The sequence below is a fragment of the Piliocolobus tephrosceles genome, chromosome 5 (genome assembly GCF_002776525.5).
Source record: "Piliocolobus tephrosceles isolate RC106 chromosome 5, ASM277652v3, whole genome shotgun sequence".
NCBI classification, from domain to species: Eukaryota; Metazoa; Chordata; class Mammalia; order Primates; family Cercopithecidae; genus Piliocolobus; species Piliocolobus tephrosceles.
The window spans coordinates 150666177-150691066 of NC_045438.1; the positions used below are offsets into that span (position 1 = coordinate 150666177).

General features: G+C 42.2%; 1 protein-coding gene across 7 annotated transcripts in view; it reads left to right on the forward strand.

The window, feature by feature from the left end:
* The window catches only part of KIF13A (kinesin family member 13A), a 234948-nt gene that overhangs the window by 160512 nt on the left and 49546 nt on the right, over nucleotides 1-24890 (forward strand). For all 7 annotated transcript variants that reach the window (XM_023209795.1, XM_023209787.1, XM_023209789.1 and 4 more), the window contains exons 13-18: nucleotides 962-1096; nucleotides 3836-3966; nucleotides 6068-6154; nucleotides 6258-6424; nucleotides 14410-14623; nucleotides 22435-22597. In XM_023209795.1, the coding sequence (XP_023065563.1) occupies nucleotides 962-1096; nucleotides 3836-3966; nucleotides 6068-6154; nucleotides 6258-6424; nucleotides 14410-14623; nucleotides 22435-22597 (897 nt within the window). The remainder of the gene's footprint in view (nucleotides 1-961; nucleotides 1097-3835; nucleotides 3967-6067; nucleotides 6155-6257; nucleotides 6425-14409; nucleotides 14624-22434; nucleotides 22598-24890) is intronic.

Here is a 24890-nt window from a genome sequence, read left to right on the forward strand (position 1 = left end):
TTTGGAAATATTGGACCGTCCCGATCACATAGCTTAACAGCAGTCACTGGAACCCAGTCCAGCCTTCTGCTGATATGTTTCTTATAGATATCATTCACATCCACACATACCCCTACTCCTCAGTCACTACCTCACTACCCCGCTTAACATTGCTTTATGTTTCTCCATAGTACTTAACACCACTGGAAATTCTGTGTACTATATTGACTTAACTGTTTTCTTATGGCCTGTCTCCTCCCACCAGAATATAACTTGTTATGAAAGATGGGACTTTATTGGGTTCAGTGCTGTACTCCCAGCCCGAGATCAACACCTACCATGTTGTAGACTCTAATAAATATATCTTGAATGAATGAATGAATGAATGAATACAAGGCTTTCCGCAGTAGAGACCCAACCTTCTCTTCCAGCCTCAACTCCCACTGCTTTCCCATATTTGCCAGGGGTTCTTGGCCCCTGAAATCATCTAGTATGTCCAGAACCTTTCATTACTGTGCTTCCGTATGCCCTGCCCCAAGAACACCCTATCCTTGTATTTCTGTTGAAATTCTTCTTATGCTTCAAGAACTATCTCAAATATATTCTCTTTCTCCAGCCTTTCTTGGTCTCTTAACCCATCATGATCTCTCTCCTTGGAAGCCCCTGGCATTTTATACCCTTCCAGTAGCACAACACTCTCCTCTTTTGTGCTCTAGTTATGTGGTCTTGTCTCCTCTACTAGACTCTAAGCTCCTTAAGAGCCAAAATGGTGTCTGGTTCATCCTTGGTGCCCCTATCATGCCTGCCACAAGATGCCATGCACTGTAGGCTCTCTGTTAATGGGGTTGAGCAGAGCAGCATGTGTAATCCCATTGGCACTGTCCCCAGAAACAGTGACTTACTCTTTCCGTGGATACGTCTTATGAATAGAACAACAAATAGACAAATAGAGTTTCCTTCTTTTGTCTGTTTTTGTGCGCAGGAAAGACAACGACAACTTGAAAGCATGGGGATTTCCCTGGAGATGTCTGGTATCAAGGTGGGGGATGACAAATGCTACTTAGTCAATCTGAATGCAGACCCTGCTCTTAACGAACTTCTGGTTTATTATCTAAAGGTAGGAGAACATAGTTGCAATCAAGATTCATTCCTGTATAGTTCCTAGTTGAATCTGGAAGCCTGTCTCTGTGATGTTGCTTTTTGTATCCAGCTTAGCCCTCAATAAAACTAAGATGGATAGTGCCCTCAGATCCCCACTAAGAAGGAAAAACAGCTATTTTGTATCATCTGGGGCTGTGCAGTTGCTGCTGATCTCCTGTGAGTCCAGTCTCAGAGGGGCACAAGTGGGCAACAGTAGGTGTGGAGGTGATGCCTAGCTATATGAGAAGGCTCTAGGTGTGAGATGATGAGGATTCTGGGAATATCTGTGTTCTTCCACAAAGCTCCCGAGAAGCTCTAGAGGTTCTTAGTTATGCTTCTGAGTAATTCCAAGATCTCAAGATCAACACAAGCCTAAAGCAGACCCTCATCCTAGATTAAATGGACAACAGTGTTCTTCTAGGTCTATCCCTTGTAAACCTACATCCTCAGGAAATAACTTTTGGTCCCATAATCACCCTTCAAGTGTAGAGGTGGGATGGGGCCGCCCTGTTGCCACTGTGGTTGCAGGACATGCTATGTTGGATAGCTTTTACTGTAGCAGTTCTCAAATTTTCTGACTTCAGAACCCATTTACACTCTTAAAAACTATTAAGGACTCCAAAGAACTTTCATGTATCTGGGTTATATCTGTGTTTACTGTATTGGATGCTAAGACTGAGAACATTTTAAACTACAAACATAAAGGTACAACCCTTAGCCCTCAAGGCTATAACATCATTACATGTCTCATAGACTCTGGAAAACCCCACCAACACACGCGTGCTAAAATGAGAGAGCAAAGGCAAACAACATGTTCATGTTTCTATTAAAGTAGTTTTGACCTCATAGACCTCCTGAAAGGTTCTCAGAGACCCCAGGGGTTCTCAGATCACATTTTTAGAACTGCTTGCTTACTCTGCAAAGTGAGAAATAAGATATCTGATTGACATGGATTTAGGACACCGTGACTGACATAAGGCATTCAGCCAACCATCGGGGCATTTTTAATCTCACACATACATACACTTTCTGAGTTACAGAAACAAACTTTCAAGGACTGGGGACTTGAAGGCAGCTTACATATGCAGTTCACACACCTAAATCTCTAAATGCAGAGGTATTGCCCACTCGTGAACAGTGAGGCACCTTGTTAAGGATTCTGATCTGCCTAGTAAATATATAAAATGCAATGGAGAATAAGCCAAAACTGAAGCAAGGAACCTCAGTCTTCTATGATCCTTTCCCTTCTACTTTTCCTAGAGACATAAATATGGTACAAATAGCCCCTGAGTTATTGAGAATCCCCCAACAAACTTAAGATTTGTTCATTTAGACAATGAGTAGGGGTAAGGAATTGTCTCTGAAATCTTAATTTTGAAAGACCAATCCTTATACTTTCTCTGTCAAATAGGTAAGTATTATTATAGTTATTAAACTATTTTAAGAGCAGTAGTAAAAAAAAATGGGACAAGCAGTGACTGAATCACCAATAGTCACAGTCCTCATATGTCTGAGGTTCGGGTACTTAAAAATCACATGAGGCCAGGTGTGGTGTATTTACTGTATTGGATGCTATCAGTGTCAATCAGATGTCCTGTTTCTCACTTTGCAGTGTAAGCAAGCGGTTCTAAAGGTGTGATCTGGGGTCTCTGAGAACCTTTCAGGAGGCCTATGAAGTCAAAACTACTTTAATAGAAACGTGAACACGTCGTTTGCCTTTGCTCTCTCATTTTATCACGCATGTATTGGTCGAGTTTTCCGGAGTCTATCAGACATGTAATGATATCATAGCCCTGAGGGCTAAGGGTTTATGTTTATGTTTGTAGTTTAAAATGTTGTCAGTCTCACACCAGTAATCCCAGAACTTTGGGAGACCAAGGCGGGAGGATCACTTGAAGCCAGGAGTTCAAGACCAGGCTGGCAAACGTGGTGAAACCCCTGTCTGTACTAAAAATAAAAATTAGCCGGACATGGTGATGCATACCTGTAATCCCAGCTACTCGGGAGGCTGAGGCAAGAGAATCGCTTGAACCCAGGAGGCGGAGGTTGCAGTGAGCTGAGATCGCACCACTGCTCTCCAGCCTGGGTGACAGAGTGAGACAGCATGTCAAAACAAAACAAAACAAAACAAAACAAAAAAAACCCACAAGTTTGTACATGGTGTGACCCACAGGCAGCCGTGCTCTATGTCATATCAGTATTAGAAATCCAACATTTTTAGCATTTTCAAAGTTGGATATTTTAAAATATGACTCTCAATGAAACTGCTTTTTAATGGATCTTAAATTTATGTAACTGTTTTCAAAACACTTTCACTGTTAACTCAGATGATCCTAAAAGAAATGTAAGTAGGTGAAATGGATAATATTATCCTGGTTTTGCCAACAAAGAAATTGAGGCTCAGAGAGTGAAATGGCTTGCCCATAGTCAAGTCAAAACTGAAACTCAAAGTATTCTACTGTCAAGTCCAATTTCCTATGTTAAAAACAACTAATCATTGTCAATTGGGGATTTTTTTTTGGTAGTGTTTAAACATTTTTTAATTTGGCATATTAAGGGTAAGCTTTTTACTTTTAATGCTTAAGATATTTAATATCTCTGGCAGGATTCGTTTAATATTTTTGTGCATATGTTGATGAGTTATTCAAACTGACTGTGATAAATTTTTGCTGAGTTATTCATAAGTGTGAGTTTTTCTTTAATAATCTTTTACTAGGATCACACCAGGGTGGGTGCAGATACCTCTCAAGATATCCAGCTTTTTGGCATAGGAATTCAGCCTGAGCACTGTGAGATTGACATTGCATCTGATGGAGATGTCACTCTTACTCCAAAAGAAAATGCAAGGTAAGAAAAGTAACTTCACGTGTCTTGTGTGCCTTATTTTCAGAAGGAGAAGGCTGCGTCTTTCTGTTTGCTTTCAGCTATGTTAAAGTTAAGGATACACTGGGTCCTCCACGAGTCCTGGCCTTCTGATTGTAGAGAGTGATTACTGTGAAGGAGTGACTATTTTTGTATGGGAGTTCTAGTTCCACGTATTCCATAGCTCTGAGCTTTAGAACCCTGTAAAGATCAGGAGTCCAATAATGAGAGTAAGTGAAAAGAGTAACTTATTGGAAAAGTAAAACTCAAAATGACACTTCTTTTCTTTCATCAAACTTTACCTGACAGTCCTTTGGCAAATTAACCTTCAATTAACTATTTAGTTATCTCGTCCACCTCCAATGTTTTGTTTTGTTTTTAAATACCAGAAAATTGGCTAGGCGGGGTGACTCACACCTGTAATCCCAGCACTTTCAGAGGCTGAGGCAGGAGTATTGCTTGAGCCCAGGAGTTCAAGACCAACCTGGGCATTATAGTGAGACACCATCGCTACAGAAAATAAATAAATAAATTAGCCAAGCATGGTGTTCAATTCCTGTAGTCCCAGCTACTTATAAGGCTGAGGTGGGAGGATCACTCAAGCTCAGGAGGTCGAGGCTACAGTGAGCCATGGTCATGGCACTGCACTCTAGCCTAACCTAGGTTACAGATCGAGACCGTGTCTCAAAAAAAAAAAGTAGAGAGAATAATATAATGAAACCCCATGGACCCATCCTCCAGTTTTAAAAATGAGCACCTCATAGACGATTTTGTTATTTATATGCCTTTCATATCTCCTCCCCCTTCCTAAAGCAGGCCAGGAAGAGTGGCTAACACCTGTAATCCCAGCACTTTGGGAAGCCGAGGTAGGCATATTGCCTGAGTCCAGGAGTTCAAGATCAGCCTGAGCAACATGGCAAAACCCCCTACTCTACAAAAAATACAAAAAATTAACTGGTGTAGTGGTACACACCTGTAGCCTCTGCTACTCGGGAGGCTGAGGTGGGAGGATCACTTGAGCCCAGGAGGTTGAGGCTGCAGTGAGTCATAATTGCGCCATTGCACTCCATCCTGGACAACCAGAGTGAGACTGTGTCTCAAAAATAAAACAAAATTATTTATTTATTTATTTATTTGTTTGTTTGTTTATTTATTTCAAGACAGAGTCTCACTCTGTTGCCCAGGCTGGAGTGCAGTGGCAAGATCTTGGCTTACTGCAACCTCCGCCTTCCGGGTTCAAGCAAACCTCCTGCCTCAGCCTCCCAAGTAGTTGGGATTACAGGTGCCCACCACCATGCCCAGAAAAAAAAATTATTTTCAAGTAGATTCCAGATTTTATAACATTATATCCGTAAATATCTCAGTATGTCTCTCTAAAAGATGAAGATTCTTATAGTTTCAATATCATCATACCTAAAATAATTAATAATATTTCCTTACTAATCATCATATAGCCAGTCAGTGCTGAGATTTCCCCAGTTCTTTCATCAGTGTTCTTTTTCAGATGTTTCTTGAAATTAAGATCCAGATAAGATCCTACCATTGTTTTATAGTATTCCTCTTAGATCTCTTTTAACAAATGGGTTTCCTCTTCCTCTCTTCTCTCTGTGTGTGTGTCTATTTATCCCTGTCTCTCTGCCTTTCTCTCTTCTTCCTTGCATTTTATTTGTTGAAGTCACCTCATTGTTGATCCTAGAGGTTCCCACAGTCAGGATTTTGCTCACTGCATCCCGTGGCATCATTTCACATCCTTCATTGTTCTCTGTATTTCCTAAATTGGCATTTAAATGTGGAAGCTTGATCAGGTTCAGCTCAAATTTTGACAAGAATAGCCATGGGTAGTGCTTTCTGTCTCCAGGAGTGCATCATATCAGGTTGTCATTCTCTGAGGGGTGTTGGCAGCCCTTGGTCCTCATGGCTTAGATCGTGTGTTTTCATAGTGGTTACACACTCTGCTCTTCCTTCTTTAAGCATTAGTTGGAATGCATTTATTAAGAGAAAGCTCACCTAGTTATCTCTTTGGCTACCAGGGCAGGGTCTTGTGCTCCTTCCCATTCACCTGGTATTTTCCCTCGTGTTCTCCCAGGTCCTGTGTGAACGGCACCCTTGTGTGCAGTACCACCCAGCTGTGGCATGGTGACCGGATCCTATGGGGAAATAATCACTTTTTTAGGTAACATCTTTGTGTTCTGTAATATATTTTCGTATACGTTTTTTCTGTTATCTATTTAAGTGTAAAGCAAGTTGATTTTCTCTAATGGTGAAAAACCCCACAGAATAAACTTACCTAAGAGGAAACGTCGAGATTGGTTGAAAGACTTTGAAAAAGAAACGGGTCCGCCGGAGCATGACCTGGATGCAGCCAGTGAGGCTTCCTCTGAACCAGACTATAACTATGAATTTGCACAGATGGAAGTTATCATGAAAACTCTGAATAGTAATGGTAAGACCCTCACGCTGTATTCCAGCGCCTTGGACATTTCCTCACCTCACACTACTGAGTGAGGGATAAGCATGCATCAAGTGTCATTCCGCATTCCACATTTTAAACACATAAAACTGCTCATTTCTTTAAAAGGCCATCAGTGAATAACTAATGACAAGATATGGTGGAGATGGTCTTCTCCCTCAGTTACAACCAGGATATGGATGGTCCTGTTATTGAGACCTCTTATTCTCAAGACAATTATGGTAACATTTCCACGGGCCTGGAATACTGAATGATTTTGACAGAATTCCTTACCAAATTTCTCATCATCGAGCCTGTCATATCTGAATCCTTGAGAATGTAAAAACCCCCAAGAGAATATAAATTCAGGAATTTCAAATATAATCTAATGGAAAGATAAAAGTCACAGCATTTTAGTATAAACTCAATTGGAAATTTTACCCCAAAGATACTTATTTAATAAGCCCAGATCACTTTTACAAAAATGATAGTGAAAATGAAATGCTTTATAGCCTCTTTGTTTGACTTATACTCCAAGTTTCACATCTAAAAGTCTGTGTTCCTTCACCTTTTCTTTCTTCTTCTGTGCCTATACATACCTGCCTGCATTAAATAAAATAGACACTAAATTCTTTCCTTTCTTGCTGTTTTATAAATGTGCCCTTTCTTATTCCATCACCCAGTCTCTTAATTACTAGACTTGATGGCTGGGACTTGGGACTTAGAAGCCAGACAGCAGTTTTCTCCTGTTACCAACCAGAAGATGACATTTCTGGGACTAGAACAATTTTATGAGGATAAAACTGAGGCTGTTTAGGGGCACCCGAGAAAGGTAGTTTGTAGGCTCAGTCCAACCTCCCCTTCCCATTCATTTGATTTGGGGCACCTGAGGTTCCCTAACTTGAACCAGGGTGGACCTCCAGGGTCCTGATGGCCACAGGCCGCCTCTACCTGACAGGGGGCTTGAAGAGCATTTTGTTTTTCACAGTTGAGCTCTTCCCTTAAACACTGGCTTTCTCACTTTACTCTTTGAGCCTATCTGGGAAGAATTTGAGCATAGAGAATTTTGGCGTATGTGCTGCCAAGGCAAGCATATGGTGAGAGAATTATCAGTCAGATCTCTGGCATATCAAATTGGGGATTCTGTTGTAGGAATAAAGTTTTTGGCCTTTTCATTGATTTCTGATTATGAAGTTTTTGCCTAGGGGGCCTCTTTTTTTTAATTATAAAAATGAAATAAAGGGCCAGGTGTGTTGACTCACACCTGTAATCTCAGCACTTTGGGAGGCCGAGGTGGGCAGATCACCCGAGGTCAGGAGTTCGAGACGAGCCTGACCAATATGGCAAAACCTAGTATCTACCAAAAATACAAAAGTTAGCCAGGCATGGTGGCATATGGCTGTAATCACAGCTACTTGGAAGGCTGAGGCAGGAGAATTGCTTGAATCCAAGAGGCAGAGGTTGAGCCAAGATCGCATCACTGCACTCCAGCCTGGGTGACAAAGTGAGACTCCTTATCAAAAAAAAAAAAAAAAGAAATATAAGTTAAAGGCCAGGCATGGTGGCTCACATCTGTAATCCCAGCACTTTAAGAGGCCAAGACAGGCAGATCGCTTGAGACCAGGACTTGAAGACCAGTCTGGGCAACATAGTGAAACCCCGTCTCAACTAAAAATATAGAAATTTGCCAGACATGGTGGTGCGCACCTGTAATCCCAGTGCTTTGGGAGGCTAAGGCAGGCAGATTACTTGAGGCCAAGAGTTCGAGACCAGCCTGGCTAACATGGAGAAACCCCGTCTCTACTAAAAACACAAAAATTAGCCAGGCGTGGTGGTGCATGCCTGAAGTCCTAGCTACTCGGGAGGCTGAAGCACGAGAACCACTTGAACCTGAGAGGTGGAGGTTGCAGTGAGCCGAGTTCACACCACTACTCTCCAGCCTGAGCAACAGAGCATGAGTCTGTTTCAAAAAAAGAAAGGAAAGAAAGGAAGGAAGGAAAAAGGGAGGGAGGAGGGAGCAGGGGTGGGGGTGGAGAGAGAGACAGAGAAAAAGCCAGACTGTGAAAAACAAGTGTAATGTATTTTATATAAAGAGTATAGAGGCCAGGCGCGGTGGCTCATGCCGGTAATCCCAGCACTTTGGGAGGTTGAGGCAAGTGGCTTACCTGAGGTCAGGAGTTCAAGACCAGCCTGGCCAACATGGTGAAACCCCGTCTCTACTAAAAATACAAAAAAAAAAAAAAATTAGCTAGGCATGGTGGCAGGTGCCCATAATCCTTGCTATCCAGGAGGCTGTGGCAGGAGAATGGCTTGAACCTGGGAGGCAGAGGTTGCAGCGAACCAAGATTGCACCATTGCACTCCAGCCTGGGCCACAAGAGCAAAACTCTGTCTGCCAAGAAAAAAAAAAAAAAAAAAAAAAAGGATAGAACCACAAAGAAAAAAGTGGGAAATGAACAACTTTATGAGAAAAGTTTGGCAAGTTCTGTCTTTAAACAGAGTAGAGTGTTAAGATTAGCCACTGGGGCTTTGGGCCCTGCAGTGCAGCGTGGACCACAGCTAGAAATCAAGCTTCATTCCACTCTGCCACTTCCCCACCAATTGGGAGGGATCCCAAAGACATTCCAAAGTGCTATTCAGACATCAGAATCACATTAATGGGTCATGTGACTACCTGCCTGAGCAACAAGTCTCCTGTGAGTGATCTTTTGGACGCCTGAGTGAACACAGGGTGTCCAGGAGGATGTAGACTCTAAACTCCAGGTGGAAGAACTCCCACTGGAGAGAGCTCATGGCTTCAGCTGACTTTACAGAATCTAGACATCTCTAGTCGCTAACTGCAGAGTTTACAGGTGGTATTGGTTTCACCATTTAGCCATCCCAGATCACAGGTTTCTTATTTTAATCAATTACTACCTTCTTATATATAAATTAACTCCTTCAATAACCAGTGAATATTTAGCAAGCATTTGTTAATTCCTCTGATCCTCTCAGCCAAACCAGGCCACTCTTAGAGTCATCAGTGGCCTGGTGCACAGTGGTAACGTGAGTTATTCTTTTGTATCCCACATCAGGCCTTGCTCTCCAGTGTTGATTTTGTCCATGTAGAAGTTATATTTATGGCCAGGCACAGTGGCTCACACTTATAATCTTAGCACTTTGGGAGGCTGAGGTGGATGGATCACTTGAGGTCAGGAGTTCGAGACCAGCCTAGCCAACATGGTGAATCCCAGTCTGTCTTAAAAATACAAAAATTTAGCTAGGTGTGGTGATGCGTGCCTGTAGTCTCAGCTATTCAGGAGGCTGACACAGGAGCATCACTTGAACCTGGGAGGTGGAGGCCGCAGTTAGAGGTGAGATTGCACCATTGCACTTCAGCCTGGGTGACAGAGCAAGACTTCCCCTCAAAAAAAAAAAAAAAAAAAAAGGAAGTCATGTTTCCCCCTACCCCATCCTTTACCCAGTTCCATTGGAGCTTCCCTTTGGGGCATACACACGGTCTCTGATGCAAGTGCTGCCATGCTGGTGGCTGGACGGTGATCACTGTGATTCTCCTCTACTGCTAGGTGGCTTCCCGATAATAAGCCTGTCTGCCTGGTGGTCATCCCCTTGGTGGTCTTATTTGAAGATTCTCTTCCCTCTCATGTGGTTTCAGACGAAGGTCCTCCACAAACACTGCGATAAAGGTTTTTAACTGATTGGCATTGGCATGAGGGAGCTTGGCTGGTTTTTAGCAGTGCTGTTGATTGATGCTCATGCTCCATGCTTTGGCAAAAATCTAACTAACATGATTGGGAAGAAGCTGGAGTTTTCTGGCTGATGAAGGTGCCCTGTATTCTTCATTGAGGAATGTTCCTTTTCAATTACGAACACCCCACCCCAACACATAGATACACACACACCATGTCCCAATTCCATTTGCCTCCCAGATTTTGGTTCAACTCTAACAGCAGCTGTTCTTCTCTATGCTTGCAACAGCACTGAAAAGTATTATTGGTGTTATTACTGCTGTTATTGATGGCTTTATTGCTGTTGACAGCAAAACAATTCAGGTCAGTAGTACTTGCAGATATATATTCACCGACATTATCCCAGTAATAGGTAAGAATAATATATTTTTTAGTTTCTAGAGTAAATACTGATCTAAAACCCAATTCATTTGAATTAAAAGTAAAAAGAAACCTAGTATTTGTGGACAATAATGCCTTCTTCACAAGGGTTTGAAATTGGAATCAAAATAAGAATCATCTCTTTTTTCAATGTCAGTGGCAGCTCTAAAGAGACAGCAAGTTTGCCAAGCGCAGTGGCTGTCTCCTGTAATCCCAGCACTTTGGGAAGCCAACGTGGGAGGATTGCTTGAGGCCAGGAGTTCAAGACCAGCCTGGGCAACATAGTGAGACTTCATCTCTATAAAACATTTAAAAAATAAAGAACAATTAAGGGGCTGACAAAGGGTCATACATAGTGCCAGTTTGTTCCATCTGGATCAAATAGTTCTTTTTTTCTCCAAAGATTTATTTCCCCTCAGTTTAGTTTTTTAGGCATTTTGTTTGTGGATTAATTCTAATTCTGTTTCTCATATAAATACCCCGCTACCGGCACCACTACCACTGCCGTTTTCTCCTTTCCATCCTTGGGATGATGGGTTGGTTTGAGCTCATTGCATAGTTACCTACTCAGTAAAGAAAACACTAATGAGAACAAGAAAGTGCTATGCCCAAACTAAATGTGGTCCTTTCTTTTTTCCTAAAATACTTACCTCTTTGAGATCTTGGCTTTGGGCACCTGGCTCAGTATTTAAAACAGTTTGTTCAAGAGAAGGAAAGTGATAGGAAAAATAAACCTGTGGACAATCTCTCGATATTTGGTTGGTATTTTGAGAAAGGGCCAAATAATCTTTGGCTTCTGTCCTGGGCCACAACATAGAGTCAGATCGACTTGCTCATCTGGATGGTCTGTTTTAAAATATGCTGCTTGTAGGAGTAAAGACTTGAAACTGGTTAATTGATTTGAAAAGAAAATGTCATCAAACATGTCCATGAGAAGGGTGTTTCCAGACTACTGTTAGGGATTAGAGGCGAAACCAAAACCCAGCCCCTAGACCTCCACCATAGCTGTGTGTGATGAGGGCAGATCTGGGAGTTCCGGGAACAGGGCTTGCAAGACTCTACTGTGGGAGTCTCAGAAGAAGGACGCGTTGAGTTGCTCTCTCTTCTGTATTTGCACTTCGATCTGTGGCCACTCGTCATGCCTGGTGAGTAGTGGTAGTGCTGCGTCATGACAGCTGCTGGTGCAGTTTTAAACAGCCTCACTCACGTGGCCTGTGTCAGCATGGAACCTTGGGGTGAGATCCCCTCTGCCTCAGTCATTTGGGCTCATGTGTGTTTCTGCACTACTGACTAACAATGGAAATGTGGATTATGTATCTTATTCAGAATCTCGTAGCAAAAACCCCATAATGCAATTTTATAAAATGGTGTGTTTTCCATTTTCTCTGAAAAAGATTTATAAACACTGTTAGGACAGTTGGGCTCTATCTAAATATAAATGAACAGCAAGTACTGTAGCACCCTGTCCTTTCTTTTTTAAGCCCAGAGCCTATATACTGTTTGAGAAATATGTGTATATATATTTTTTAATTCTGAGAGAACTTTTCTTCTCTAGAGCTTACATTTAAAATGTCTTCAGATGCCCTCAAAAAATTTTACCATATTTCTCATATTTTTTTTTAGAAGTTACAGGACTTTGTCAGAAGTTCTGATGCTTAGGAATACATAGGTTATTATTATATAGATAATGTTTTACCCACCCAGGATCTACCTTTACATAAGATTTTTTGTTTTTTGGTTTGGGTTTTTTTCCCCCAGTTTATTTATTTTTTATTATATTTATTTTTTTATTTTTTATTTTTTATTTTTTTGGGTGGGGGATGGAGTCTCACTCTGTCACCTAGGCTGGAGTGCAATGGCACGATCTCAGCTCAATGCAACCTCCACCTCTGGGTTCAAGCAATTCTCCTGCCTCAGCCTCCCAAGTAGCTGGGACTATAGGCACATGCCACCATGCCCAGCTAGTTTTTAGTAGAGACAGGGTTTCACCATGTTGGCCAGGCAGATCTTGAACTCCTGACCTCAAGTGATTGGCCACCTCAGCCTCTTGAAGTGCTGGGATTACAGGCGTGAGCCAACACGTCCGTCCCCCAGTTCGTTTTCCATCAGCTTTTTAAGTGATATATTTTAAGGACTCATTTCAGAACTCTACAAAGAAAACTATTTTGCTTTGAAAAAAATGCTGAATTTTAGAATTTTATATCAATAAAACAGCATCTTTTTTAAAAGTATCACTCTTTTACAAAATACTAATTGTAAGCAAAACATTGGAGGTAAGAATACAACATCAGTTTATTACCAAGTGAATGTCCTACCCCAGCCAATTAGTTATCTGAGTTCAAAACCTGACCCTGTCACTTTGTAGCTACGTGATGTAAATCAGCTATTTAGCCTTTATGAGCCCCAGTTTCCTTATTTTTAAAATCGGGGTGTATCCACACTTAGGCTTGTTGCAAAGCTTTCATGAAGTGATGCGTGCAATGCAGATAGAGCCTCTACCTGAGATGTAGCCAGGAGCTAGTAGGGTTATTGTTGCCATTGTGGTTGTCATTTGTATTAAAACAACTCACCTATACTGAGCTTTTCTTGTGATTTTTTAAAAAATTGGTTCTTTTTGTTTTGAATTATTTAACTTTATTTTTTGAAGCTAACATGTTATCTTTTTCTCTTACTACTAATACAGAAAATTAGTACAATTTACATGTGTATTTTACAAGTTGATAGGGTATCTTGGAAAAATCAGTCAATAGCAATCAGGTGATATAAAAATTCCTCCTGAGTCACTTTAATTTTCAGCTTCTTTTCTGGAAATTAAACCGAGTGCCAGTGTGTGGGGATACAGCATAAATGGCACTGAATAGCAGGCAAATGTGTGAATGTACAAGGAGGAAATCATGTCCCAGGCTGGTCTGAGAATGCATTTCTCAGTCCAATATAGTTCTGGGAAATATTAACTGTGATGATGATTTTCTTGTTCTACTATTGATATTGTCTAACATTCTCCTTCCCTACACTGTCCTCACTTAGTGATGTCGGTAACTTTCTCCTTTTGTGCATGTGACCAGAGCCTTGGTCTTTCTCCACAGTATCCAGCTCACTGGTCATTACCAAGTCGATGTCCTGCCCGGCCCATTAGGATTTACCTACACCACAGCCATCAGGGTAGCTCACTGGAGCACATCTGTTAGTACATCTATACCTATTCACCCATGTGCATGGTGGTGAGCTCTGTATCTGTACACATGAGATGTTAGAAACAGGTTTTTATTATTTTTGCAAGTGAATTGTCCTTTTAGATACTAGTCTGAGAAATTGCCAGACCATATCCTTAACCAATATTTCCAAACATATGCTGTGATCTGTAAGTTTCCTCCCACCTTAGAGAAATTCAAGAGTAATAAGATTTGTGGTGAAAGTCATAAATCTTTGTCATATACCAAAACTGATATTAAATGGACATAGAAATGAATTACCATAAAGAAAGATCAAATCTTATGTGCTTCTGCGTTTGGAGTTGTCCTAGATTTCATGAAGTTTTTCTTCCCAGTGGATAAGATCACATTCCCCTCTTTTCCCCCATCTCTTGGTAGTAGATTAATGATTTATCTAAACGTTAGGATGAGCTCATCAAATTGAAGAAAGTAACATAGAGGATGTGGAGAATGTATGCATATAAAGGGCATTTATCTGCAATGTCAATAACAAAGAATTTGAGAGGATTTCCCTGATGTGGCCCCTCAGGCCTCTCACATAAAGTGTATTAACTGGCTAGACTCCTTGCTAGAGGAAGCCCCCACGGGCTGCAGTGCTTGGGATGAATGCTTGTTTTAGACGCCACTAAGACACCTTGCCTTGTCTCTTGGCTCACTAGACCCAGTTCAAAACGTGGTTCAGGTCCTGGAGAAACAATACCTAGAAGAAAAGAGAAGCGCCCTGGAGGAGCAGCGGCTCATGTATGAGCGGGAACTGGAGCAACTCCGCCAGCAGCTCTCCCCCGACAGGCAGCCACAGAGCAGCGGCCCTGACCGCCTGGCCTACAGCAGCCAGACAGCACAGCAGAAGGTGACCCAGTGGGCAGAAGAGAGGTAAGAACTGCAATGCAGGCAGCCCAGAGTCAAGGCCCCAAGGCCGTGGCTTTGAGGGAGGGGTTTGTGAGACATGTCAGGGACAAACCTAGCAATGAGAGAACTCTTAATCCCATATCTGACTTATTGCCTATTAGCTTTTCCTTTCACAAATATTGCCCACCCTAAGTATGTTTACTATAATGTTAGCTGTTAAAGACCCCTCCTACCCTCACAACCCTTTACCCTTCAGTAAAAATGGTGCCAGGTTGCAAGGGGTATACAGGTATGTATTGAAATTTAGAAAGTTTGAATAATTTCTTTAACACAAAAGCATTTTTTTCTTATTTCCTATGCTTTTGAATCTACTTAAATACAACTTCAGTGCTGATTAATCTACTAAATGTGAAAGTTTAAGATTTATGGCTGGGTGCAGTGGCTCACACCTGTAATTCTAGCACTTTGGAGAGGCTGAGGCAGGAGGATCACTTGAGCCCAGGAGTTTGAAACCAGCCTAGGCAACATAGTGAAACCGTGTCTCTACAAAAAATAAAAATTAGCCAGGTGTGGTGGTGCATGCCTATAAGGTCACTGGGAGGATTGCTTGAGCCTAGGAGTTTAAGACCAGCCTGGGCAACGTAGTGAGACCTTGTCTCTACAAAAAAATAAAAAATTAGCCAGGCATGGTGGCTCGTGCCTATAATCCCAGCTCCTTGGGAGGCTGAGGTAGGAGGGTCACTTGAGCCCCAGAGATCAAGGCTTCAGTGAGCTGCGATTGTGTCATCACACTCCAGCCTGGGTGACAGAGAAAGAACCTGACCTGACTCAGGCTGGGCACGGTGGCTCACGCCCGTAATCCCAACACTTTGGGAGGCCAAGGCGGGTGGATTGCCTGAGGTCAGGAGTTCAAGACCAACCTGGCCAACATGGTGAAACCCTGTCTATACTAAAAATATAAAAATTAGCTGGGCATGCTGGCAGGCGCCTGTAATCCCAGCTACTCAGGAGGCTGAGGCAGGAGAATCACTTGAACCCAGGAAGGGAAGGTTATAGTGAGCCAAGATTGCACCATTGCACTCCTGCCTGGGTGACAAGAGTGAGACTGTCTCAAAAAAAAAAAAAAAAAAAAAAACCTGACTAAAAGTAAAAGATTTATGACTTTAAAATATTTATATCAGAACTCTCAAAGGAGAGAGTGGTGGAGTGTGGGCGGCAAGTCACCCAGGTGCCAAGGCAAGAGACCGAGGGCACAAGCTGTTCCAGTGTAATAAAGAAAATATATAAAATAAGTATAGTTACACTAGAAATAGATTATAGATATGATTGTATATGTCATTAATCATTAGTTTGTAGCATTACTCTTTATTCCAATATATAATAATGTTTGTTCTACAACTGTAACCTAGGAAAAACGAGGCCATACAGAGATAGGAGCTGAAGGGACAAGGTGAGAAGTGACCAGAAGACAAGAGTGTGAGCCCTCTGTTATGCCCGGACAGGGCCACTAGAGGGCTCCCTGGTCTAGCAGTAATGCCAGTGCCTGGGAAGGCGCCCGTTACCTAGCGGGCCTTGGTCTAGCGGTAGTGTCAGTGCCTGGGGAAGGCACCCGTTCCTTAGCAGACCGGGAAAAGGAGTCTCCCTTTCCCCGGGAGAGTTAGAGAAGACTCTGCTCCACCACCTCTTGTAGAAGGCCTGACATCAGTCAGACCCGCCCGCAGCCCTCCGGAGGCCCGTCTCCCTGTGATGCTGTGCTTCAGTGGTCACGCCCCGGTCTACTTTCATATCCCACCCTGTACACCTGGCTCTGCCTTCTAGATAGCAGTAACACAATTAGCGAAAGTACTGAAAGTATTTGAAATACATAGAAGAAATAATGGCGTAAGCTGTCCTCTCTCTCTGTCCGCCTCGGCTGCCAAACAGGGAAGGGCCCTCTGTCCAGTGGACATGTGACTTGTGTGAACTTGCCTATCATTGGAGATGGCTCACACTTCTTACCCTGCCCCCTTGTCTTGTATCCAATAAGTAACAGCACAGCCAGGCATTCGGGGCCACTACCAGTCTCCGTGTCTAGGTGGTAGTGGCCCCCCGGGCCCAGCTGTCTTTTCTTCTGTCTCTTTGTCTTGTGTCTTTATTTCTACGATCTCTCATCTCCACACATGAGGAGAAAAATCCACAGACCCAGTAGGGCTGGACCCTACAGTAGAGGAAATGGTAAAATAATAATCACGACTGCCATAATAAGGACAATAGGTTATTGAAGACTTCTGTTGTGTTCTTGCCGTAGTCCAGGCATTTTATTAACATCCCAGCAGCAGTATGCCACAGGAACTATTATCCCTGTCTTAGAGGTCAGGCAGTCAGTTTAAATATCCTGCCTTAATCAACCATCTAGTAAGTAAAAAAACCAGAGTTTGAACCCAGGTCTCTCTGCAGTCTCCTAATAACACCTGTGTTATGATAATAATTAATAGTAGTAATAAAAGCAACACCTGGCCAGGCGCAGTGGCTCATGCCTGTGATCCCAGCAATTTGGGAGGTTGAGGTGGGTGGATCATGAGGTCAGGAGTTCAAGACCAGCCTGGCCAAGATGGTGAAACCCTGTCTCTACTAAAAATACAAAAATTAGCTGGGTGTGGTGGCAGGCGCCTACAATCCCAGCTACTTGGGAGGTTGAGGCAGAAGAATTGCTTGAATCCAGGAGGCGGAGGTTGCAGTGATCTGAGATCGCACCACTGCACTCTAGCCTGGGTGACAAAACAAGACTGTGTCTCCAAAAAAAAAAAAAGCAACACAGCAACACCATATATCTATAGACCATTTTATACCATGTGCCAGGTACTAATTGCTGTTCCTGTATTCCTCTAATCCTCACAACTGCTACTGCCTTTACACATAAGGAAACAGGCTGAGAGGGTAAATGATTTACCCAGATGGTCAGTTTGCTGGTAAGTTGGGCAATGGGATCAGAGCCATGGCAGTCTGACTCTAGAGCTCTTCCTGTAACTCACACACACACACTGCATCTCTCACTAGCAATGAGCTGCAGAACACAGGCCACACCCGGGGAAGGTGACTCCCAAGAGGAGAAAAGGGAACCCTGCCCTGCAGTGAAAGGCTTACAATAGTCCTGCACTTGTTAATGTTAAATAAAGAGAAGGGAGTCAATTATATTTTCCCCAGGAGCTACCCACTCATCTGTCTGTATACTGAAATAGGAAGATTTATCATACTTATGTTACTCTTTATTCTGAGATGGAGTTTCGCTCTTGTCACCCAGGTTTGAGTGCAATGGCATGATCTCTGCTCACTGCAACCTCCGCCTCCCAGGTTCAAGCTATTCCCCTGCCTCAGCCTCCTGAGTAGCTGGGATTACAGGTGCCCACCACCACATCTGGCTAATTTTGTATTTTTAGTGGAGACATGGTTTCACCATGTTGGCCAGGCTGGTCTCGAACCCCTGACCTCAAGTGATCCACCCGCCTCGGCCTCCCAAAGTGCTGGGATTATAGGCATGAGCCACGGCACCAGGTGTTACGTTACTTGTTATACTTTATTGTGCCTGGAAGAAGCAGAGAAAGGTTATCAGATGGTCCTTTTTCTGAAGAGCTGCCTTTTACACATTTACTATGAGCTGGTGGCTTTACGCCAAGCAACAGCTAGCTGTTTAAGGGTAACTGGTATAATTGTACCCATTGGTATCCTTTCTATTTACTAAACAATATAAAAGATAAAAGCAAAAATGTCTTCAAAAGAAGACATACATGTGGCCAACAAAGCATATTAAAAAGTGTTCATTATCACTAATGATTAGGGAAATGCAAATCAAAACCACAGTGAGATACCATCTCACACCAGTCAGAATGGCTATTATTAAAAAGTCAAAAAATAACAAGATTCTGGCAAAGTTGCAAAGAAAAGGGAACCCTTATACACTGTTGGTGAGAGTGTAAATTAATTCAACCATTGTGGAAAGCAATGTGGCAGTTTTTCGGAGAGCTAAAAACAGAACTGTCTTTTTACCCAGCCATCTCACTACTGGGTATATACCCAAAGAAATATAAGTTCTACCATAAAGACACATGTACATGTATATTCATTGCAGCACTGTTCACAGTAGGAAAGACATGGAATTAACCTGAATGTCCAACGATAGACTGGATAAAGAAAATGTGGTACATGTATACCATGGAATACTATGCAGCCATGAAAAAGAACAAGATCATGTCCTTTGCAGGAACATGGATGGAACTGGAAGCCATTATTCTTAGAAAACGAATGCAGGAACAGAAAACCAGATACCACGTGTTCTCACTAATAAGGGAGAGCTAAATCATGGGAACTGATTTACAGAAAGAGGGGAACAACAGACACTGGGGCCTGTGGGAGGAGGAGGGAGAGGCTCAGGAAAAAAAGAAAGAAAACAAAAACTGTCAAGTACTATGCTTACTACCAGGGTAATGAAATAATCCATACATCAAACCCCTTAGTCATGAGTTTACCTGTATAACAAACGTGCACATGTACCCCTGAACCCAAAATAAGTCAAAATATTTACATTTTAAAAAACAAAAGTATCTGATAAAGAAAGTGGTTTGCTTTTAATCATAGTGTTTTTCAGTTAAATCGTTTAAAATATTTTTTTCATTTCCCTTAATTCCAGATTGATTTTCTTTGGGGCTTAAATTCTTCAAAAAAAAAAAAAAAAGAAAAGAAAAGTGTAGAGGCCAGGTACAGTGGCACAGGCCTATAGTCTCAGCTACTCTAGAGGCTGAGGCAGGAGGATCACTTGAGCCCAGGAGTTTGAAAGCTGTAGTGCACTGTGATCACGCCTCTGAATAGCCACTGCACTCCAGCCTGGGCAACATAGGGAGACCCTGTCTCCAAGAAAAAGAGAGAGAGAGAGAAGGAAAGAAAGGAAAAGGGAGGGAGAGAAAGAAGGAAGGAAGGAAGAAAAAAAAAGAAGATGAAGATCTATTTTGGGAATGTCATTCAAAGACATAAGAATAGTTGCATTATTGATTTTTGTCAGATCTCACTGGATAAAATTCAGATGTCATTAATTGTATGTGATTATATAAGAAGCTAGAACTCTTACCTAAGTAAATGTTGATGGGTTGTGAAATAATGAAGGATTCTTACCTACATTAATATTGATGGGTTGAGAATCAAGTATATTTAATTCTGGTGAGAATTACAAAGAAAGCCACAGATGTCATTTATTCTCTTTGTGCACTTAGAATCTAGTATGAAACAAGATATAAACTTGTGGAAAAATTAAATTATAATAGTAAATTAAAGAACAGTTTCATTCAACAATAGGAAACATTAGGATTATATATTAGTAGTTATTTGTTTGTTTTCTATCTCCTACCCTGGAAAATGAGTTGCAAGGGACAGGGAATCCTTTGAAGTATCCCTAGTGCCTAGAATGATGTGGTCACCTGGTAGGTATTTAGTAAATATTGTATGCATTGATTGTGTGAATGTATTGAAGTGACAAGCAAGCATGTAATCACCAAGTGGGCAGACGGCACGGTAAGCTTGTTGCTTGTTCAGTGGAAGATGAGACCTCAGTGAAGCTGAGTCTTCTACAGAGATTTTCAGAGAGAAGGAAGGATTTCAAGCACATTTGAGAGGTAGAGTTTGACCAGCAGAGAGAAAGTAGAGGACATTTTGGATGGGCAGATTGGCATGAACAGATGAAAAGCAATGGAAGAGAATAAGATGTATTCGGGAGACTGCAGAAGAACTGTTTTGTGTAGTCTAGAACAGGGGTCCCTAGTCCCTGGACCACAAACTGGTCCAGGTCTGTGGCCTATTAGGAGCCAGGCTGCACAACAGGAAGTGAATAGTGGGCCAGCAAGCAAAGCTTCATCTGTGTCTACAGCTGCTCCCCATCACTTGCATTACTGCCTGAGCTCCACCTCCTGTCAGATCAGCAGTGGCATCAGATTGTCATAGGAACACAAACCTTATTATGAACTGTACATGCAAGAGATCTAGGTTGCATATTCCTTATAAGAGTCTTAAGCCTGATGATCTATCACTGTCTACCATCACCCCCAGATGGAAGTGTCTAGTTGCAGGAAAACAAACTCGGGGCTCCCACTGATTCTACATTATGGTGAGCTGTATAATTATTTCATTATCTATTACAATATAATAGTAGAAATAAAGTGTACAATAAATATAGGGCACTTGAGTCATCCCAAAACTCTCCCTTTCCCCAACCTCGGTCCATGGAAAAGTTGTCTTCCATGAAACTAGTCCCTGGTGCCAAAAAGGTTGGGGACCACTGGTGTAGAAGGTGATTTAATGGAAGAGCAGGGAAAATTAAGTTCAAAAGTATTAGATAGGGGTTGTGGGAGGCTACAGACTCAGAGTTTGGGATTTATTTTATGGGAGAAGAGGAGCCCTGCAAGGCCTTGAGCCGAGGAACGGCCTGGGGAAAGCAGGGCTTGATGAGGACTGCCTTGCAGTGGAGCAAGAAGAGCCTGGGTGCCGTGAGATTATTGGGAAGGTGTAAGGGCCCTGAGCCAGGGATGTGATAAAACACAGAGAGACTTAGGAGATGCTTCAAAGGAAGAGTCAATAGGCTTATTTTTTGGACGTTGTAGAAAAGAGAAGAGACTGAGCTGACTGAACAAATCTAAGCGTGGGTGACCAGAAAAATGGTATCACCATTTTTCTTTTTTTTTTTTTAAATAGAGATGAGGCCTTGCTATGTTGCCCAGACTGGTCTTGAACTCCTGGCCTCAAGTGATCCTCCCACCTCGGCTTCCCAAAGTATTGGGATTATAGCCGTGAGCCACTGCCCCCAACTGGTAATATGGTTTTAAGAAACTGTTTGCTTTACATTAGCATCCTCGCAGCATGTGTCCTCTGTCATTTCTAAGGTGACAAGTGAGGAGTAGAGATTTAGATGCTTTGAGCTCATTATTTTTCTATGATATAAGAGTTTCCTGCGGTGTATAAATGGTGGAAAAGAGAAGTTATATATGGCACAGAGCAATTGCTAGATGGAGTGACTTTTGAACCCAGATTCAAATGTGAAATCCAGAAGCACTCTTTTCTTTATTCAGTGGACCTTTTTTGAATATCCTACGATGGGTCATGCACTTGGCCAGGAGCTAGTATAGTGCAAGCAAAAAAAGACATGGTCCCTGTCTCGGGGCACTTAACAGCCTAGTAGGAGACAGGTATTAAATAATTACACTAGTAAAAATGAAAAGTTCTAACTATGGCAAATGCTATGAATGCTAAAGGCATGGGGCTGAGAGAACATATAAGAGGGTTTTGACCAATTTGGGATAGTAGAGAAACTTTTTATCAGCAAGTAATGTTGTGCGGAGAGTTGAAAAAAAGAATTCCTACTATGGCAGAACTACCTTACCACGGCATGACTTTTGCCAACTGCAGAAGTCATGAAAAATACTTTGTTCTCCTAACTCCAGGTTTCTCTCATCTGCCAGCCCCTCCCTGCCCCACCACCCTCCCTCAGCACACACAAGTCATAATCATCGTTTGTTTTTCCTGAAGATTCCTGTACTGGTTTTTTGCATCCTCATATCACAATCTGATCGTTTTCACATGTTACATAATTTAAAACGTGGTTTCCAGTTAAGTCGCTCAACAATTTGCTCCCCATCAGTAGTTCTCAGCGGATAGCCCATCTGTGGGCAGGAGGGAAGGATGAGAGGTAGTCTGGTAAAATAGTTTGAAAAATACTGCCCGAGAGGAGTTTTCTACCATTTTCTAATAAGATGCTCACTTAGAAATGGGATTGCAGTTTTCTTTTAGATTTTCTCATTGCCTTTTCTGTGACACTGCAGGGACGAACTCTTCCGACAAAGCCTGGCAAAACTGCGAGAGCAGCTGGTTAAAGCTAACACCTTGGTGAGGGAAGCAAACTTCCTGGCTGAGGAAATGAGCAAACTCACTGATTACCAAGTGACCCTTCAGATCCCTGCTGCAAACCTCAGTGCCAATAGGAAGGTAAGAATGTCCTTCAAGTGAGAGGACAAGATGTACAATGGTAAATACTGTAAAACAGGATCTAAAACTGAAATCCCAGAAACATTCCTGAGGAGATCCTGATATCAGCCAGAGGTATTTATTTTTTTCAAGACATTCTTTATACACCTCATTGAGTAAGAATGCTATTTAAATGATGTTTTAGATATGTAATAAGCAGAATACACAGAATTTTAGTGGCTGAAGGACTTCCTAATTTATATGCCTTCTTTAAAACAATAAAACTAGAACCATATTTTACCTGTTTTTTTTTTGCATGTAAATACCCCTTTCTGAATTGGGGGAATATGTGTAGGCTATAGTACCTGGTTTTTGTTTATTTGGTTTGTTTTTTTTCAGACTAAGTCTCACTCTGTCACCCAGGTTGGAGTGCAATGGCATGATCTCAGCTCACTGCAGTCTCTGCTTCCCGGGTTCAAGCAATTCTCCTACCTCAACCTCCCGAGTAGTTGGGATTACAGACGCGTGCCACCACACCCAGCTAATTTTTGTGTTTTTAGTAGAGACAGGGTTTTGCCATATTGGCCAGGCTGGTCTTGAACTCCTGGGTTCAAGTGTTCCACCCACTCGGCCTCCCAGAGTGCTAGGATTACAGGCGTGAGCCACTGTGCCTGGCCTGCTATGGTACCTTTTTAAGCGTGAATTCTACAAGAAAGGAAGACTTTTTATGACACCTGACTTCAAACACACAGAACTCTTTGCAAGCGTTTGAGAGCTTCCTGTCATTTCACCTTGAAGAATTTTTCCTGTAGAGAGAAACTTTGAAGAAAATTGTTTTTTGTTTTTGTTGTTGTTGTTGTTTATCAGGGGAACCTACCTCCAATATTTCAACGTAGGTTCTCTATTTTCCATAAGTGTCAGCCGGCTGAGAAATAAAGAGAAAGAATACAAAGAGAGGAATTTTACAGCTGGGCTGCTGGGGGTGACATCACATATCGGTAGGACCGTAATGCCCACCTGAGCCTCAAAACCAGCAAGTTTTTATTAAGGGTTTCAAAAGGGGAGGGGGTGTAAGAACAGGGAGTAGGTACAAAGATCACATGCTTCAAAGGGAACAGGACAAAAGGCAAAAGCAGAGCTACTGATAAGGGTCCAACAAAGATCACAAGGCAAAGAGCAAAAGCAGAACTACTGATAAGGGTCTATGTTCAGCGGTGCACGTATTGTCTTGATTAACATCTTAAACAACAGAAAACAGGGTTCGAGGGCAGAGAACTGGTCTGACCACAAATTTACCAGGTCGAAGTTTTTCCCCACCCTAGTAAGCCTGAGGGTACTGTAGGAGACCAGGGCATATGTCAGTCCTTATCTCAACCAGGTAAGACAGACATTCCCAGGGCGGCCGTTTATAGACCTCCCCCCAGGAATGCATTCCTTTCCCAGGGTGTTAATATTAATATTTCTTGCTAGGAAAAGAATTTAGCAATCTCTCTCCTACTTGCATGTCCATTTATAGGCTCTTTGCAAAAAGAAAAATATGGCTCTTTTTGCCCGGCCCCACAGGCAGTCAGACCTTATGGTTTTCTTCCCTTGTTCCCTAAAAATCGCTGTTATTCTGTTCTTTTTCAAGGTGCACTGATTTCATATTGTTCAAACACACGTGTTTTACAACAAATTTGTACAGTTAACACACTTATTACAGTGGTCCTGAGATGGCATACATCCTCAGCTTACGAAGATAACAGGATTAAGATATTAAAGACAGGCATAAGAAATTATAAAAGTATTATTTGGGAACTGATAAATGTCCATGAAATCTTCACAATTCATGTTCCTCTGCCACAGTTCCAGCTGGTCCCTCCGTTCAGGGTTCCTGACTTCCTGCAACAGTTGTTGTTTTTTGAGGTGGAGTTTCACTCTTTGCCCAAGCTGGAGTGCAGCGACATGATATTGGCTCACTACAACCTCCGCCTCCTGGGTTCAAGTGATTCTCTTGCCTCAGCCTCCCAAGTGGCTGGGATTACAGGCATATGCCACCACGCCCAGCTAATTTTGTATTTTTAGTAGAGGTGGGGTTTCACGGTGTTAGTCAGGCTGGTCTCAAACTCCTGACCTCAAGTGATCCACCAAACTTGGTTGCCTAAAGTGCTCGGATTACAGGCATGAGCCACCATGCCCAGCTAGAAAATTGTTTTTCTATGACTCAGAAAAAAAGAAAAACTAAATTTAAAAAAAGTAAGAAAATTGTTTTTCATCCATTTATTTTTTCTTCCAGCAAGCAAGCTAGAAAATGAGTCAGGGAGTATCTTATCAG